The sequence below is a fragment of the Leptonychotes weddellii genome, chromosome 15, assembly GCF_054177405.1.
Source record: "Leptonychotes weddellii isolate Sample4059 chromosome 15, ASM5417740v2, whole genome shotgun sequence".
Classification (NCBI taxonomy): Eukaryota; Metazoa; Chordata; class Mammalia; order Carnivora; family Phocidae; genus Leptonychotes; species Leptonychotes weddellii.
Window position 1 is genome coordinate 42,726,109 of NC_138383.1, and position 13,762 is coordinate 42,739,870.

Consider the following 13,762-nt stretch of genomic DNA (forward strand, 5'->3'; position numbering starts at 1 on the left):
TCCAGTTTCTGAGCCATGTGCCATCAAGACAGCCTCCTTGGCCATTGCCTTCTCTGGATACACTCCAGAAATGGAGCTGACTCCCATGGTCTAGATGCAAGATTAATGTCTCCCGGACACCGATGCCTCCTGCCTCATGCCCCCCGGGGGCCAATGCGGGACCATGGGGAGACTTCCGCTGAGAGTCAGGATGAGAACTGGCAGGGGGGGTGGGTGGGACTGGAGAGAATGGAGGGGGGTTGCAAAGGAAGCGTGCACACACACACACACACACATTTGTCTGGCTGGTGAGCTTTTATTGGTCTATGTCCAGCAAAGGGGCAGCGGGGACTTGGGGAAGGGAAGCCCAGGGCCCAGATGGGAGTGGGGGCATGCACTGATCCACAGAGGAGCAAGAGGGGGGCTCCAGGAACAATCCTCCTAGGGCTGGGCAGAGAGGCAAGGGTGCAGCACGGGGAAGCCAGGTCCACTTCAGTGACGGGTCATCTGTGAAGAGGACACAAGGGGACAGGAAGGCGCATGTCCTGTTGGGCCCAGAGGCTCCCTGCAGCCTGGTCTCTGGGACAGCCTCCGCCCCCGCCTCTCACCTTGGCCAGGCTCGGCGGGTATCTGGCTTTGAGGGACTCATCATTCAGCAGAGGCCTCACCAGGCAGGAGCGGCGGTGGGAGAAGGTCTCAAAGCTCTTCTTGCCGTGGTAGGAGCCCATGCCACTGTTTCCTGCAGGTGGGGGGGGAAGCTGGCTCAGCCCCAGGGACCCCCAGCCCCCGCCCACAGCCCTCATGCACCCCTTCTCTGAGCCTCCCAGGGATGGCCGAGCCCTGGAGGATCCCCCAGGGAGTCCACACTGGGGACAACGGAGAGTGCCCCGAAGAGTTCGCTTTCAGCGATGCCACCAGAGAGCTGTGTGACCTCTGGCCCTTGTCCCCTCTCTCGGGGCCTCCATGAAGCAGGCCTGGTGTACCAGGGGGCCTCTAGGAGCCTCTCGGGTCTCGAGGTCAAACGTGGCTGGTGGATATGCTGACAGGAGCCAGAGGTCCACAGGGGAGGGTTCGTGGGGGTCTGAGTTCCCTCCTGAACTCCCAACCCAGGGCTGGGAGAGGGGGGACATCTGTAGGGGGCAGGTGGGCAATGAGCTCAGCCCCAGACTCACCCACACCCCCATAAGGCAGGGAGTGCACAGAGGTGTGGACCACAACGTCATTGGCTGTCACCCCACCGCTCGATGTCTCTGCAATCATCTTCTTAATCACCTGCCACGGCACCCAGCCCCTGCCTCAGTCTCCTTCCCGGGGCACCCCAGGCCCCTCCCCACCCTGTCTGGGCGCATCCCAGAGCCTCAAGGGCCAAGCTGGTCGAGGCAGACCCACACTGCGGTCTGAACCCCAGTTGGGGCCTCCCACTCTCCCCAGGTGTCAAACACTTTGTGGGAAACGACTGGTTTCAGAGCTGAGAAAGGGGCTCAGAAGGTTAAGTGACTTGCCCAAGGTCACACAGCTGGGATCTGAACCCGGGTCCATGGACCCCTAGCTCCTGTTCCCATGATGCCAGGACCCCGGGGGGAGGGCAGCCCAGGCCCACCTTGTCGTTTAGAGAGAACACGTAGAGAGCCAGGGGCTTCTCGCGTTGGCTGATGAACTGGATGGCCTCCTCCAGGCTGCGCACACACACGATGGGCATCACGGGCCCGAAGATCTCCTCCTGCATCACCTGGGACTGGGGGTCCACGTCTATGAGGATGGTGGGGGCTGAGGCAGGACACAAGCAAGATCAGTCGCTGCCGAGGCCCCGGGCCGCCTGGCAGCCCCGGCATCTAGCTTCTTCCTTCCATTCCTGTGTACAGGTGAGGCTGCCGAGGCTCAGGTGGGGCTTGGACGAGGCCTCCACCTGCCCGGCTCCATCCCGGCAGACCATGGGGAGAACTGTGTATAACCGAGATGGGGCGGGGGGAGGACACAGGGTCCACCTTGTGAGGGGGCAGGCACTGTGCCCTGCCCCGCCACCTGAGCCCCTGCTGGAGCTCTTCATTCCCTGCCAAACTGGGTGCAAAGTGGGGTCGCATCTGGTGACCTGCAAGCCCAGGCCCTGGGGGCCCCTCCAGCTCAGCTCTTGTTGGTCTTGTGGTCTTTCGGTCCGTATCCCCTGCTGATGCAGGGGTGGGGGGAAGAGGGAGCTGCCCTCTGGGCCTTGTGAGCAGACGGCTTCTGGGCTGGGGCTAGGCCCCTGCCTGCCGACAGCCCCACAGCCCACCCCAGGCCACTGGGTTGTGCCTGCTCCCCAAGGATCTGTGCTCATTCGCCACCAACCTGCGGGGACCCTGGCAGCCTGGGCGGCGGGGGTGGGGGGGTATAACGGGGGGGCAGCAGTGCTCTTGCCAAGGGCGAGCACACGCACCTACGTATCGGGTGGCCGCGTCCCCAGTGCCTCCGTAGGCGACTTTCTGGCCCTCCATCAGGCCCATCACCCTCTGGAAATGCTGGGAGTTAACGATCCTTCCATAGTCGCGGGACTTCTTGGCATCCTCCCCATAGAACTCCTATAGAGAAGAGGAGGCTGGCTTCAGGTAAAGATGCGGACCTTCATCATGGCCACTGGCTGAGAGGTGACCTTGGATCACAGGGGGGGCACCACCCAGCTGGTGCACAGCGACACCAAGAGCTACCAGACTGCCATGACATCGGGGTCCTCCAAACGTTCATTGCGTACGAACTGCTGCGAGACAGCATCATTTGAAAGAAATGTATGCACGGTTGTGTGGACTTGGCGATAGGACCAAATGTGAGCATTCGCAGAAAGGAAATGGGAGGGAACATACCAACACGTGAGCAGTGATTGTCTTGGGGTGGTGGGGTTCTGGGTGGAGTTTTTTTTTTTCTTTCTTTTATAATCTTTTTCCAAATGATCTACAGTGAGTGTAGATTACTTTTAGGATCAGAAAAAAAGAAAATCCAGTGTTTTCTAAAGTCTAGACCCACTTCACTGCTTTGCAGCCTCTCTCTCACTCAGCCCCGGGGGGCCCACACTCACCTTCAGGGACTTTTTGAGCTTCTCCACAATTTGGTTCTGGATGGAGGGGTCACAGAGGATGTAGTCGGGGGCCGCACAGGTCTGGCCGCTGTTCATGAATTTCCCCCAGGCGATGCGTCTGTGAAAATTCCAGATTAGACTGCATTCTGAAAGGCACGGGAGGCTCCCCCCAGACAAGCATCTTATTCCGGGATCGAGGCACAAGGGGCTGGGCTCTGGAGGAAAGCTCTCAGGGAGCAGAAGCCAGAGGCTGCCTAGACTCAGAGCAAGACTTCGGTCTGCGTGAGCTGGAAGGTTCCAGCACAGACATACGCCGCACGCCTCACCTGCAGGCAATGTCCAGATCGCAGTCCTTGTCCACATAGCAGGGGTTCTTTCCCCCCAGCCCCAGTGTGACGGGGGTCAAGTGCTTGGCTGCGGCCATCATGATGATCTTCCCCACGGCGGTGTTCCCGGTGTACAGGATGTGGTCAAACCTCTCCTTGAGCACCTCTGTGGTCTCGGGAACACCCCCATCGATCACCGGGTACAGGTCCTTCCATGCAAGGAGAGAGACGAGGCTCAGGAAAGACCACAACCCCTCCTCCCCCTGGCGAGCCAGCCACCATCAAATAGAACACCGCCCCCCACTCCCCAACACCGGGGCTCCTTTCATCTCTGTGGGAGAGGCCGGCTGTCCTTGCCCCAACCCAAGGCTTAGCCTCTTGCTGCAAAAATGCACTGTTTCTCAACCCCCAAAGACCCGGCGAGCACCTCACCCTGTCCAGGTACTGAGGGATCATGGTGGCCAGCAGGTTGGCCATGTTCTCACTCAGCTCCGAGGGCTTGATGACCACTGCGTTCCCTGCAGAGATCAGGGAGTCAGAGTCCTGCCCTCCCAGTGACCAAGCCTGGAGCCCCATCCATTCTGTGTCCATCAGACCGCGTGAAAGGCAGATCCATCAGACCACGACCTGAGCCCGGGGCTCCATCTTCCCCCAGGCCTGAGCTCCCCGCCATCTCTGGCCAAGCTCAGGAGGGGTGGGACCGTGATCCCTGGTGACTCCCTCCTGAAACGGGGCCCACGTACCTGCAGCAATGGCGCCCACCACGGGTTGGATGGTGATGGTGAAGGGGTAGCTCCAGGTGCCGATGATGAGAACCACGCCCAGGGGCTCTGAGTGGATGTAACACTCGTCCTGCTGGGTCTGGGAAGTCTTCTCCACGGGCTCATCCACAGCCCACTCGGGGAGCTTCTTGATCATGTACTCGATCTCTTCCAGGACATACACCACCTCCTCGTAGTAGGCATTCCATTCATTCTGCCGTGGAGACAGGACTCCGTGTGAGTTCACCGGTTGGAGATCGAGGGAGTCACCGGGGCTTGGCTGTGCTCCTGGCTCACTGTTCCCTAGATTTGGGACCCTGACTGAGCTGCTTACCCTCTCCTAACCTCAGCCTCCTAATCTGAAAAATGGGAGTGTGATCTGGACCTCACAGGACTGCTGGGTCGGCATGTTGGACACAGCCCGGTTATGTTCAGCTGCCAGAGTGATGGTGGGTGTTCACTGGGAGCTCCCCAGGCCAGGGACCTGGGCCAGAGAAGGCACAGGGGGTGCGAGCAAAGCTAAGTATTTGCCACTGGGTTGGTGGGCCCGCGAGGGTCCCTTTCTGACAGCGTTGGGGGCCCAGGCAGGTTTGGACATGTCAAGTTCATGGTGCCTGCGAGGACCTCAGACCTGGGCAGTGATTTGAAGGTCATTAAAGGGTGGAGAGAACCGAGCAGAGGTGTGTCCAGGAATGCTTATAGATTGAAATGAGACTTGAACTCAGGATGGAGCCCTAAGAAGGTCACCTTGAAGAAACAGGTGCAGGAAAAAAGACTGCCAAAGGGAGGACAAAACCCAGAAGAACCTCAGCAGGGGAAGGAGGGAATGAGCGGAGGGTTCAAGGATCCTGCTGGAGTGGGTGGGGAGGAAGCCATTGTGCAGGGGTGAGGAGAAAGGAGGAGCAGACAGCAAAATACACAACTCTTCCATGCACTTCGGCTGTGAAAGAGCAAAACAGAATTTGTGAAGTTTCTGTATTAAGGTGAGGAACCAGAGATTTAAAAATGCAGCAGCAAAGGGTCCAGCACAGGAGGGGGATGAGCTCCAGCTAACCCCCTGCTCTTCTCCAAGGCAAAATCAAACTGTGGGAGCAGGGCCAGGCAACTTGGGGGCAGCAAGGTGAAGGGTTTGAGAATTGGGAGGTGTCTGATTTTGCTCAGGGTGAGGGATGGGTGGGGAGGGAGGGAGGATACCCTGTAGAGCGGGGTGCCCTTTGGGACCCCAGGCTGGGATGTTCTCTGGTGGGGGTGGGGGGGGACCAGGTGGCCGTGCATGGGGCTGAGGGCTGGGGGAATGAGAGACAAGAAGTTCAGGGTGTCCTGTGCACAGGACATGGCTAAACAGGGTGGCCTCGTGCTCTGGGCTGGATGCGAAAGGAAGTGAAGCCAGGAGGGAATGGCAGGCAGATGGGGGGAAGGAGCTGCCGGCCCCTGCGCTGGGCTGCGAGGAAACCCGGAGCTCAGAATGGGTTGGAAGGAGTGGCCTGAGTGCCCCATCTCAGCGTCTGATGGTTTGAGCTGCACTTTTCCTCCTCTATAAAAGGGTCCCACCTCAGGCAGCCTGCTTTGAGGACAAGGTGCGGTTCTAGGCAAAGAGCTGGGCACAGAGCGCCAGGCGCGCAGCAGATGTCCCAGACGCGAGCAGCGACCCTTCCTGTTGCTGTTCCAGCCTCCGGGGTGGGTGGGGGGAAGCGGGGCGCACCTTGTGGAGGTCGGCGGTCAGCGCTCCCACGATGTCCTTCTCATGATCCTTGATCATGCGCCGCAGCGCCTCCAGCTGCTGGATCCGGAACTGCAGCGGGCGGGTCTTGCCCGAGTTGAACGCGGCTCTTGCCCGCTGCACGACCTCACTGAATTTGCTCATGGTGCCTGGGGGTAGGGGGTGAGGGGGTGGAGAACACCTTGGACCCGGGGGCTGCAGGGCTAGCACCCTCACTGCTCCAACACCGCGTTAATTTTGTAGGAAGAGGACGATCTCCCCGGGAGCGCTGGGAAAATGGCATGCTTTTGCCTTCTCAGCTCCCTAACCCAGATGGCTGGTACCCTCTGGCCCTCTCAACAGCCCCTGAGCTGATGACAAACTCATCTGCAGGGAGGGCCAGGAAGCAATGACACGCGACCCTAATTGCTCACGGTGAGTTCCCGGCAGTGTGCTGGGGCAGGTCCTTCCTGGCATCTCTCAAGCCCCACTCCCACCTCTGCCCGCTTGCAAACTGGAAGACACTGGCAGGCAAACACTCCAAGAGCTCTGCGCCCCCAGCCAGGTCCCTTTCCGGATTAGATTGGCCGGCTCAGGTTGTGACTCCACAGCCAGCTGATTAAAGAAAACCCAGCATCAGCCTACCTGCGCCACCTTTCTGGCTCCGCGACCGTTTGCAAAAACACGGGTTGCTTTGCAGTGGAACCAGGCTTGGTCTTTAAGCCAGATTGTGCCTTAACACCTGTGGGACACAGAGCGCGTGCCAGCAGAAATCTCTCAGAGCTTCAGAGTTCCGCACAGAAGTGCGGAGGGGATTCCTGCTAGCGGTGCAAGCCAGTTACCATACTGGCAAACTGGGATGGCTCTCCTGGGGGCCATCTGGCAACCTCCAGCAGAAGCCTTTACAATGTATTTCTCTATGATACCGCAGGTCCACATTCAGGAGCTTACAGACATCTCAGCGTTCCTAAACATTCATGAATAAGCAAGGTCATGAAGGTTGCATATAACACAGAAATACTGGAAACATCCTAAACGGCCATCAGCAATGGAAATGAGGTACACAGCACTTATGTAATGGATGATTGTGCAGGATTTCGGAGGGAGGTGCAGCTCTCTTGCTCTCGGTGCCGGTTGTGTCCCAGGCACGAGGCATAAGCACGAGACATAAGAAAGAAAACAGGTTACAGAACAGCAGGAACACTAGGCATGTGCCTAGAGGTGTGTGGGCGCGTGCGCGTGTGTACGTGAGCTCTTGCACACGGAAGATAAGACCAGAAGGCTAGCCCCCAACATGGTGACGACAGGTAGGGGTGGGATTAGTAATGATCTTTGCGTTCATCTTCTGTGGTGTTTGACTTCTTTTGCAACAAGCTTGCATTTTTAAAAATGTTTTGTACCTTTTTGAATAGGTAACACGTGCTCATGGTAGAAAGGGTAAAAAGATACGAAAGGGGCACAGAGAAAAACCTCCCTTCCCCCTTTTCCCTCGGCAATTCCTTACCGTCCCTCCCAGAGATATCCAACCACTTTCAGACACTGCATAACTTCTAGTATCAGAAAAAAAAAGAAAACCCACAATAAGGCTATTTCCATTTTGCAAAAAAAATTATATATACCATATACAGTATACAGATACACATGTATGTATGTAAATATATGTATATATGGTATATATAATTTTTTTTTGCAAACTGGAAATAGCTGTGTGTGTGTGTGTGTGTGTGTAATCCTGCTCAAATTCCAGCAAGCGGTTTCTCATAGCTTCCACTGGGTCCCCTGTCCACGGTGCTGACCCCCACCGCAGGCGTTTTGCACAGAGAGGAGGGGCCCTGCGGGCATCCAGGGCACCCCAGCTGACCACGACCCCAGCCACACAGCTCTACAGGAGGGTCCTGCTTCCCTCCTCAGACTTGGGGGATCAAACCAAGGCAGCAGGCTCTGTCTGGCCACTGGCCACCAAGGCTGGGCGGCCCAGGGTGGAAGAGCCCGGTGTGACCCCAGGTCCAGCACTCAGAACTTTGGGGTATCTGGGAAGGAGCCCCCTCTGTGGATGGCATCAATAATGGCATCGTCTCTTATTACAGAGATTATTACAGAGATTAATGGAGCTGGAGAGCATCTAACATTGCACTTGGCACCCCAAGGAGAGCTGATGGAATTCCTTTCCCCGGACCAGTCCACCTTCCCACAGCTCTGCATCCCACCCACCTCACCTGTGCCGACTCTGCCCCCAGGTGTCCCTGTGGATGACTCCCCCTCAATCACCCCCTTTGATCCTCACAAAAACTCCATGGCTGCGCCCATGAAGAAGGAACTGTTAGGAGTCCGTTTTACAGGTGAGCAAAGGGAGGCTGAAAGACGCTGGATAGTCCCACCTAGGGGGGAAAAAAAAATAAAAGAACGGGGTTGGGGGACGGGGTGGGAGGGGGAGTGGAGAGAATACCTTTGACACAGCCTTTCCCAGTGGCTTGAGCTTCTGGAATGAGCAGCCCAGAGGGGACACATTTAAGGACCCTTCTTCCCGCCCACTTGGCCTGGGAGTCCCTGCCCAGGAAGTTTGGGTAACAAGAACAAAAAACAGCGTGCGAATATGGGTTCTAGCTAACGACCTCTACTTCCTCTGACCCCAGCTTTGGGGATTAGGCCTTGGGTGGTTTATTTTTTTTTCTCTTCTGAAATGCAAGAATGAGTCTGTGAAGGCTTGGGCGGGGCTCCCATCCAATCTTCAGAAGGAGCCTCTGTGTTTGCCCTGGGCAAGGGGGTTCTGATTGATTCAGCCTGGCACGTAACTCTCCCAGATTTCCGAAGTTCCACTGCCAGAGGCTGTTCTCCCAATTTCCCTGTTATGTAAGGTCAGCAGGGGGTGAGGCACGAGGCATGGTGAGCACACACGCAGCTCCTCCAAAAGCGCGTCCCCCTCGCCTCTCGGCCATGTGCACAGGTGTCCCACGGAGGGAGTGATCTCCCACCCGGGGCACGACAGGCTGGGGGCTTTCTCTGCGCAGATCTGCCCTCCTGTTGAAGGGCAGAGACGAGGCCAAGAACCAGGAATGACTGCCTGGAATCTCCCTCTGTGTGGTCACCCAGGAAACCAGTGATGCTGGGGAAGGAAGGCAGGCATCTGGAAGCCCCTTCCTCTGCTCTTTACCAGATGTTTGCTGGGCATCTCCTCTGGGCCACCCACCGGGGAAGGAGGCAGATGTCGCTTCCCTTAACTTCTCACACCTGTCCTGTTGCTGCAGACTCTTGGCCTCCTCCCTACCAGACTTGCGCTGCCCTTTCCCACCAGCAGGCTCTTCTCCAGGCAGCATCTGGGGGCCCTTGCTTCCCATTTCACTGAGAGGAAAGCATAAGGCCTCCAATAGGGGCCTACAAACCCCCAGGGACGTGTTCTAGCCCTTCTCGTCCCTCCCTAGGAGGCCCTGCCCCAGATACCCGCTTTCGGTCTTCTTCCTCCATTTTATTTCTCTCCAGGGCATTCGTTGCCCCCAGACATGCTCTCTGCCTACTTATTTCCTTTGCTCCCTGTTGCCCTCCAGCTAGAATTTGGTTTGCTCACTGCCATAATCCTCACACAGTGTCTGGCACATAGTAGCTGTTCAATAAATATTTGCCGAACGATGGAATGAACAGAACATTCCAAAACAATACGAAACTGTAGCAACTGGAACATGTACAGACGTTACGGGGACAAGGATGAGGGGGCCACGGGAGGGGGGCGGCGTCTGTGCTGAGTGAGGGGTATTCACACGAGGAACAGCGAGAGGGCTTGGAACAGCAAAAGCAAAGGCACAGAGACTGAACAAGGTCATGCATCGGCTGCAGTTAATCATAAGCTGTGATGGGCACGCTGTTGCCAGCAGGAGGCGAGGGGGTGGATGAGGCTCCAGGGGCGAGGGGCTCATGGAGGCCCCGGGGGCCGGGCAGCCTGTGGGTTTAGGTGGGCATGAAGGAGCTTATCATAGCCTATCAAAATCAGACCTTGTTTCTCGAGGATGCTTCTGAATAGGGCACGGTCTTGGTGAGGTCTGGACTGGAAGCTGCAGCTTGCAGGAATGCAGGTAAAGAATGACAGGACCCCAACCCAGACTGGCAGAATGGGAAACCTTCCCGAATAGCTGGAGGAAACCGGGGCAGGATCTGGTGCCTGGGGGACGGGGGCCGGGGGGGGCTGGTGAGCTGGGTAGTGGGTGGAAGGTAGGGGCATGCTCTGAGATGGAAAGTGACCAAGTGGGTGCACCAGGCCTCTTATGTCAACTGGAACCCTCCCCCTTGCTTTCCTGGTGGTGGCACCTGGTGATCTTTGCTGATGACCCCTTGCCAGTGAGATAGTCAACTGGGGTGTTCTGTTGTAGCTTAGCTAGGGGGAACGCGGGTCCCCCACACTCTCCTGGGAACTGGATATTGAGTGGAGGGCAGACTGCAAGGCCCAAGGTCACTGGAGCGGATTCAGCATGACCACAGCTCCCTGGAGACTCAGCCCTCCCCGTCCACTCCCCAGTTCCCTGACCGCCCCAGTCCCCACCCCTCCGAGGTCTGATTGTCAGCTCCACTGTTTAATGCATTCACTGGAAATGTTCAGCCGAACACTACCGACTGTATGTCCTTAGACACGCTATTTAGTCTCTCTGGGCCTCAGTTTCCCTCATCTGAAAAATGAGATGGAAAGAAACAGAGAGATGAGCCCCCCGGGGCCCCCCGCTTTCTGGTCCTTGGGTCCGCCCGCCTTCCGTGAGACTCCTCTGCAGCCTTCGTGGCTTTAAGCTGCCTTCATCCCTCTCATTTCCTCCTTCATCTTTTAGCATGAAGTTGACCTCCCCGAGGAGAACCATGGAAGCGACTGGAAAAACCAAGCACGGGCAACGATGCCGAACGGTGCCCGGCACACACAGAAAGTTTTGTGGAAACGCTGAGTGCTCTTGCTCTCGTTAGAAGAAGCAGCCTTCGTCCCGGTCACGGAGCAAGGAGCCTTGAACCTTGTTTAAATTCATGGCAAACCAAAGCTTTAGCTTCTTGTTGGCGGAGAGTTGCGGTTCTACCATATGCTTGACTTGTCGCAGATGGTTTTGCGCATGCATGGTTTTTAGGTTTTCATCCTCGCCCCGCTACTCCATCCCAACGCCCAGATGGTCTCGTGCTCTCTCCGAAGCCACCGCCAATGCCACCTGCCTGCTGTCCTGAGTCCCTGCCCACCTCTCTACGGTACCTTCTCCAAACACCGACAGGGCAATGAAGACCTGAACATCTCTCTGCCCGCTGACATCCTTCAGTGGCTTTCTACTTCTCTGAGGAAAAAAACCTTCCGTGGCCTTTGAGAACTGCACGGTCTGACTCCTGGGCTGCCTTGCCAGCCTCATTTCGTGCCACTTTCCAACATTTTCACTGGATTCCAGTCCACTGGCAGTCCTAGAATGAGCCAGGCGGTTGCCCACCTCAGGGCCTTTGCACATGCTCAGTCTCGCTCCCTGGAACACTTCCTCTTCCACTGTGCACCAGGGTAACCCTCACTCCTGTTTAGACCTCAGCTTCTCTGACCCACTCTCACCCCCAACTAATAGCTTCCTTACTCCCAGGAATCTGCCACAACTTGCGGTCATATATGTGTATCTGTGATTCTTCGTGGATTATTTTTCTTCGCTCCTTGTCCTCTCCCCTCCCGCCACCCCCTCCGCCCAGACTCACATTTCCATGAAAGCTGAGATCTCAGCTTTTGTTCCATACTGTATCCCCAGCATGTGGCATATAGGAAGGCCTCAGAGAATAATGGAAACAGGCCCATGTACCAAACCATCCCAAATCAGCAGATGGGGCAGGGCAGGGTCCAAGCAAAGATCGAGAGAAATTAGCAATCATTTAGCAAGATGATTTTCAGCAAATTCACCTAAACCTAGCAAAACAGTTTTGAATGAATAAAAAAAATGGGCTTAAAAGTCACTTTGCTTAGTGGAAGGTGCATAAAAAAAAAAGTTACTTTGCTTAAATTTCAAGGAACATGTAGGTTAGAGTAGCTGCTGGAGGGGAAAACCCACTTTCTTTTTAAAAGCAGATGGGAAATAATTCGATGGGGAGTACATGGGGTTGTTATGTCTCTCCTTTCTGTTAGAGAGGGAAGGGGGAGAGACGTGGACGCTCGGGGCCTGTGGGAATACCTCGTGCACAGACCGTGGGGAAAACAGTCCTGGCTTTGTTTCTGACCTGGGGCAGCCAGGGACAGACAGCCTGGGAACCACAAGAGGGTCTCACGCGCAGCTGAGGTCACAGGCAGGATGAGAACACACTGTCACAAAGGGGGCCTGATCCTTAGCTGCGCCGAGGCTGTCCACCTGTGTATCAGAGGCGTACTTTGAGGGAGGTAGAAAAGCCTCTTGGGTTTAGAACCTTGGAATAAAACCTGTGACAAGATCTGGAGGGGCCCTCCAGAAACTTGAAATCGCAAGTTGGACACATAAACCCATGCACGATGCCTCTCTTGACGGGACTGAGCCTGGGAGCCTGGGAGGGAAACTTCGGGAATAGTTGACCATTGTTCTTGTTTTTGTAAATTGACCAACTGTCACATCTGATCATCAATTGGCTGCCCCATAGGTTGTCCACGTGGGCAGAACCCACCGTTAGCCTGACTCCCCTGGTGAACAGTATCTCCCCTGTGAATACAATGCAGTGGGCTCTTGGGTTATCTCTTTGGGCTCAGGTAACCTCTACCTTGCCCTGGCAGGTGGATCCAGCTCTCATCCCGCTGACACAAATACCACCTCCTGGGAACCTATCTGATGACCCCAGGCCTTAACATCACCTTCTTAAAAAGTATAAGACTAAGTCAGTGCTTCTCCAAATATGGCCCCCGGACCAAAAGCTTCAACATCAATTGCTGTTTCACAAGGATGCAAAGACAATTCCATGAAAAAAAAAAAGTCTTTCTAACAAAGGGTGCTGGGATGACTGGATATCCACATGCAAAAGAATGAAATTGAACTCTTCACACCATATGCAAAAATTAACTCCAAATGGATCATCAACCTAAATGTAAGAGCTAAAAATTTAAAAATTCTACAAGAAAACATAGGAACAAATCTTTGTGTCCTTGGGTTAGGCCATGATTTCTTAGATACAACACCAAAAGTACAAATGATCAAAGGGGGAGAAAAAAGATAACTAGATTACATCGAAATTAAAAACTTGTGTGTTATAAGTTATACCATCAAGAAAGTTAAGAGAAAACCCAGAGAATGGGGGAATATATTTGCAAATCATATATCTGGTAAGGGACTTATATCAGAATATATAAAGAACTATTACAACTCAATAGTAAAAAGACAAAGAACCCAATTTAAAAATGGGCAAAGGGTGGGATGCCTGGGTGGCTCAGTTGGTTAAGCAACTGCCTTCGGCTCAGGTCATGATCCTGGAGTCCTGGGATTGAGTCCCACATCGGGCTCCCTGCTTGGCAGGGAGTCTGCTTCTCCCTCTGACCCTCCGCCCTCTCATGCTCTCTCTCAAATAAATAAATAAAAATATTTTAAAAAAAATGGGCAAAGGGTTTGAACAGACATTTCTCCAAAAAGGTTACACAAATAACCAATAAACACATGAAAAGATGCTTGCCATCATAGTCATTAAGGACATGTAAATAAAAGTACAATGAAATACCACTTTATTTATACCACTGACTAGGATGGTTTTTTTTTCCCCCCCCAAAACAGACAATAACAAACTGGTATGGCCACTGTGGAAAATAGTATGGAGGTTTCTGAAAAAGTTAAAAATAGATCTACCCTACTATCCAGCAATTGCACTACTAGGTACTTAATCAAAGATTACAAAAATACAGATTCAAAGGGATATATGCACCTTATGTTTATGCCAGCATCATCCACAGTAGCCAAATTATGGAAACAGCCCAAGTGTCCATTGACTGATGAATGGATAAAGAAGATGAGGTATGTGTATA

The 13,762-nt window shown here is 54.7% G+C and overlaps 1 protein-coding gene across 3 annotated transcripts in view; it reads right to left on the reverse strand.

The window, feature by feature from the left end:
• Positions 1-281: 281 nt before the first annotated feature.
• Positions 282-13,762, reverse strand: part of ALDH3A1 (aldehyde dehydrogenase 3 family member A1) — a 25,178-nt gene continuing 11,697 nt past the window's right edge. Inside the window, exons 1-11 of one of the 3 annotated variants that reach the window (XM_031038452.2) lie at positions 6,457-7,323; positions 5,815-5,981; positions 4,095-4,326; positions 3,784-3,869; positions 3,352-3,560; positions 3,026-3,143; positions 2,393-2,534; positions 1,580-1,746; positions 1,152-1,251; positions 588-718; positions 282-486 (exon numbers count right to left, since the gene is read on the reverse strand). In XM_031038452.2, the coding sequence (XP_030894312.2) occupies positions 472-486; positions 588-718; positions 1,152-1,251; positions 1,580-1,746; positions 2,393-2,534; positions 3,026-3,143; positions 3,352-3,560; positions 3,784-3,869; positions 4,095-4,326; positions 5,815-5,976 (1,362 nt within the window). In that variant the 5' untranslated portion in view covers positions 5,977-5,981; positions 6,457-7,323 and the 3' untranslated portion in view covers positions 282-471. Of the gene's footprint in view, positions 487-587; positions 719-1,151; positions 1,252-1,579; positions 1,747-2,392; positions 2,535-3,025; positions 3,144-3,351; positions 3,561-3,783; positions 3,870-4,094; positions 4,327-5,814; positions 5,982-6,456; positions 7,325-13,762 lie in introns of those variants that run through there. The other 2 variants (XR_004078698.2, XM_031038454.2) reach the window with 2 other exon arrangements.